Below are 5545 nucleotides of genomic sequence, written 5' to 3' on the forward strand. Positions count from 1 at the left end.
CTTATCAAAGTAAAACTTAATCATTAAAGTAAAAATTAAAGACATCAAATATCCAGGATCCAAAAACTAATTTGATTCATCAAAATATAAGTTCAAAATATTGTCGAAAAATTCTTTCCGTATATTTGAATAATTATAATTGTTTTTATATTACAAAATTCAGTATATTGAAACACAATTAAGCACTTCCTACATAATAAGAATACAAGCTAATTTCATATATTACATCGTAAACGAGGTGCTTAGCACCTCATTTACATATTTTGAAAAACCAATGAGGACTTCCCATTTCCTTTCCTTCCCATTTCTTTCTAAGAATTTAAAACAAAAAAAATAAAATTACAACAATATAAATAACCCCCATGAAAATAAAGACGAAAGGACGGCAAAAAACAGAGAGAATCCATCAAAAGCCTGGTGCAATCCTCCACTGTAATGGGGATTAATACCGTAGAGAGCTTGCGCACCAGACACATCATCTGCAGTGAGGTCCACCTTTCGAGTCCGCGGATGAATGAAGGGGTACATGACAGTGGTCTTCAAAGAAGAATGGCCAAGCCCTAAAACATGCCCGATTTCATGAGTGCAAATGGATTCCAAATCAATTGCATCAATGGCGGCCTTATCTTCTTCCAGATTCAAACTCCACTGCTCTTCTGCATCCAAATGGAGTCTTCCATTCTGCGGACAAAAAGCATGCCCTAAAGTCCCCAGCGGTCCATCAAAAGCCTGAGAATCCCCGTGATTTCCACTAAAGAATCCAATTTTGACATCAGCAGACTCAAAATCCTCCGTTGCAGTAAAGGTCACAGGAATAACCCTAGACCAGCGGTGGAAAGCCCTGGCAAGCAAAGTCCTGAGCTGGAATTCATCGATTCCGAGGGATTTATCCAGCGGAGAGAACGCATACGAAAGATTTCGCTTGCGCCGGGGCCATCTTGGGGTTCCATGGAAGAAAGTAAAGTGTTTTAATCTCGGCGTCACGGAACTGCCGTCAATTAAATCTGCGACGCCACACCGCGGCGTCGATATCTGCGTCAGGGTTTGAGCGTCGAGATTTCCCGTCTCAGGTAGCCCGAAGCTGCGCTGGTAAAGCTTTACTGCAGATTCGACTCTTGCGTCATACGAATCCGTGAAATTGTGGATTTCATGACTAAGATATCCGAAGCTCTGCAAATATTTCTTCAATTCTGTGACGCCTTTGACGCTGTTGCCTTTTCGTGCATTGACGAGGCCCGTCAAAGCTTCCCCCAATTTTCCGCGCCACAGGCGCTCTGCAGGCTGCGCTTCAGGGGGGGAAATTTTCCAAAAACGCTCACCTTTACCTGTGCTGATTAAGCTTAAGCTTAAGATGATCAAGATGCAGCTTATTAATGGCATCCTCTCCATCTCTGTAACTCTTTCATTGCAAATTTGCGTCGGATTTATGGTTGGATTTCAACGCCATGACGGAACGACCGGGGAAAAATATCAAGTGTCTGTGGGATTCTTTGACGAGTGCACACGACTTGGAAATTCTTTCGGCTGTAACGGAAGTCGTTTGATGATTCCGCTTCAAACACGGTTAAAAAGCGGATTGGGTTTCGAACTGTTAACGTCTCTATTGTCAATATCAAGTCAAAGTCTTCTTGGCTTTCGACGGTCCTACAATTAGAAATCATTGCTCAGGAACTTCTCACAGAATTCTTGGCATGAATATTTTTTGTTTTCAGGTAATCTACAGTTATTTACAGTTAGAAGTGTGGAGTAGCAGCTCAAACAAGCCCAGGAAATGTGGGAACTTGGGAGTGCAATTTTTTGGTATTGAAAAATGAATGAATGTTTTTAATAACATTCACTAAGTCATATGGGTCAAATGGGCTATGGGATCTATGGGTAGTCAGCAAAGCAGATAAGTATGGAAAACTCTCAAAGAAGAGCCCAACAACATGTTGCCTATTTAATTTATTTATCCTTTGTATCTTGGATCTTCTCTTATGTATCTTTTTTTAATAATGTTTGCGTGCTTAACAACAATGCTTAAGATTGTAAAGCTCCCATTAAAAATATCATATAACTCTCTTGATTTGCCCATGCAATGGATGAGGGTTCGTTGCACATTATTATAGAGGTTATAGGAGCTAAGCTCTAAGTCACTGGACTAAACTTTTGATTCTTTTCGATGAAAAAAATGACATGTAAAATTCCATCATCTATCATCTATCATCAAGAGGGGCAAGAGGGGTCATGGAATGTGATCCAAAACATCAAGACAAAAAAATAGACACATTTTTTTACCACAAGCTTTACAACCTTATGTGGTCATGTGTTGTCGATAATGGTCACTAGAATTTTTTATAGGTATTGATATAATAAAATACAATAATAAGAGTTTGTGGGGAAATAAAACACATCTTAAATAATTCAATGCTGATATTTATAATATCAATATCAATTTTGTCCATTTTGATGGAATAATTTGATATAATTATATATTTATAAATGGTGTAGTTTGTTTATAGTTGGGCCCATTTATTGTTCTTACATTCATCCCCACTTACATATATTTCACATGTTTAACCTTATCTAATCTTCATTTACGTGTATTAATATACGTTAATGATTAATTATGTATATCATTGCTCTTGTTCTCAAACATTTATTTGTCACATTGATATTTATCTCTAGATAATACCATGGCATGTGAGATCAATTTCAACTAAATTATTAAGACAATAAATTCAAACATTTGTCAAGCCTATCTATTCCACTGGTTATGAGCTAACTCAGAGTGTGATTAATTACTATGTGTTGGTATTTCAAGACATTCAGTATGCACTAATTCACATATAAAAGCAAGAATAGTCATCATTCACAAATTCTAATTTGGGGCACTCTATCTTATGACTTATGCTTTATTTTTTCCCTTGGTAGATCATTTTATTAGTTTTGTCATAGGAGGATACCAATGCATTCATTGCATCCAACTTTTTAATTAGTTCAACCAATAATAGTATAGAATTAAAAAAATTGAGCAACAATTATATAGTTTATAATTACTTTTTTTCATTTTAATAATTTAAAAAATGTTATTTATCTTTCTCTTTATTGGTTAATGTTGGGAATGGTCATTGCAAAAGTCTATTCTTCTTCTTCTTCTTCTTCTTCCTTTTTTTTTTTTTTTTTTTTTTTTAAATTTTGGACTTGAATGACATATATAATATCTTATACATTATCATAAAACTGCATTGTTGACTTTAACATTATCTTGTTTCCTTGAATGGCATTTGTGATGTCTTCATATCTATCCAATTAAATATACAATTAAAAAAAAATCTTAGATACTATGTAATTTATAAAATATCAACCTATTTTATGTATTGTTTATGCAACCTACTTTTTAATACTTTGTTATTTTATGTATTTATTATTCATATAGTATACAATACATTATTATTGTTCAAAAATAAATAGATACAATATTTTAAATCCAAGTATAATAACTCTAATTAATAACAACTTTTTACTAATTATATTAATTTACTTTAATAATTATTTTTACGTCAAAGATGTTTCATATTTGGAATCAATGAGCTATTTATTGAAATAGATGGTTGTGAATTGTAAAGAGGTGCAAGATGCTACAAATAATCTTGACCATCTGTATTTTTTAATTTTAACATGACTACTTGGAAGCTATTCTAAACCTAATAAAATACATGGTTGCGAATTGTAAAGAAGGGTGCAAGATGCTACAAATAATCTTGACCATCTATGTTTTTTAACTATAACATGACTACTTGCACACAATTATGAACCTAATAAGCTATGTGACTAATATATAGCATCAAAAAAGAGAAATTAGCTAGATGATTAACGATGTGCATGAATTGTCTATGTTTCCACTAATCTAACTACAATAATAAACTACTCTACCTGAAAATAACTACTATAACACTTATAGGCAAAAACTTGATGCAATGCATCTTTTATTTGACTTGTCAATCATTTTCACTTCTTTTTTGTGCCCTTTACTTTCACATACATTCCTATGTAATAAAAAAATGTCACTTGTAAGATTCCCATCCTCTTGTAAATGGATCAACCCTCTCCCTTCTATTGCACAAGATCAAATCCAATCTATCCATCATTCTCATCCCAAATCTATCAATTTCTCATTCATCAACCCATTTATAAGGGTTGGAATTGGATGCAAAGAAAGATCACGTTTCTGTGAAGTGGAAAATTTTGGGCTTAGCAAATTCACCACATGGAATGGAGAAATCACACTTGGAGGAATTTACATTCGAAACAGGGGATGAATTTACTAGATCCAATCCCAAATGAGACAAGGACTGAATACCAAGTGACTTGATTATGTTTGGAATGTATTTAACCCTCTTTTGTAAGTTGATTAAGTAAAATGCTAAAATTGAAGACCAAATGAGCGGAAGCAGTGAGCTACAGATTCAAGATTTTTTCGTGCACCTGGATCTGAGAAGTATGAGATTATTCAGAGATGTTATGCGAAAATGGCTGAAAGTAGCAAGGATTGTGTGTTTAGACCAAGGCACCCACCCTCTTAGTCCTCTGAATTTTCCGACCGCCAAAAAGGGTTTTTCCATCTCTGTGTTTGAAGCTTATTTCCAGAGGTATAGTTGCTCACATGTATCCTACACACATAAATAAGAAGAAAAGGGTTGGGAATAGGGGTTTGCCTAAGTCAAACCTCAGTTTGGAATAAACCTCAAATGAAATATTACAAATGCTTGAAATAAATGATGGATAGGTTTACCTTTAGATCTGGAATAGATGATGATGATGATGCTTTGCTTCTTGAATGTAATCACATATGTTGTATGAAATGGCATGAACATGACAAAACCCTAACCCACACACATGCTTGCAAATGAATGATGTAATGTTGCTCCTATGAAGAATATGTAGCCTTGAAGAATTCTTGATGAAGAATGCTTGAATGTAGTCTCCTTACCTTATGATTGTATCTTCACCTTATGCATGTCTATCAAAATGCGAGGGGAAGACCTCCTTATATACTTGGTTATTATCAATTGTATTAATTTTCTAACATAGGCTGACATGGGGAAGCGATTCCCACTCAAATTTGAGATAAGGTCTAGGGGCCAAAATGGTTCCCAATTAGGGAGGACCAGGGCATGGCGCCCTGGTCCTACCCCAATTTGGGCTAGGGACAAAGGGCTATGCAAGGTGAAAAGTGAAAAATATGAAGCTTGGTTGCATGGGGGAGGCACAAATAGGTCCCGATCAAGCATGGGGATGAGACCGCTAAGGTGAGGGCCCCAAATGCAGTCAAAATTGAAAGGGGTGCAATTTTAGGACGCTACATTTAGCCCCCACTTTAGCAGGAGTATGAGATTATGCAAATACTCGCAATAAAGTAGAAGAAAAAGAGAGGTGAAAAAGATTAGGAATGCGGAACAAGATCACAAGGAGTATAAGATATCGCTAATCTCAAGGAACTAAGCACCCAATTTTAGGATCTTAACTCACTCAAACATATGCAAGGGCACACAAAAAGACACAC

At 35.3% G+C, this 5545-nt stretch overlaps 1 protein-coding gene across 1 annotated transcript; it reads right to left on the reverse strand.

Annotated features, from left to right (window-relative positions):
- Window positions 1-339: 339 nt before the first annotated feature.
- Window positions 340-1389, reverse strand: LOC131033337 (metalloendoproteinase 1-MMP). Its single transcript, XM_057964546.2, has one exon. The coding sequence runs from the start codon at window positions 1387-1389 to the stop codon at window positions 340-342; it is 1050 nt and encodes a 349-aa protein (XP_057820529.2).
- Between the last annotated feature and the right edge of the window lie 4156 nt (window positions 1390-5545).

Source organism: Cryptomeria japonica, chromosome 6 (assembly GCF_030272615.1).
Source record: "Cryptomeria japonica chromosome 6, Sugi_1.0, whole genome shotgun sequence".
Taxonomy (NCBI): Eukaryota; Viridiplantae; Streptophyta; class Pinopsida; order Cupressales; family Cupressaceae; genus Cryptomeria; species Cryptomeria japonica.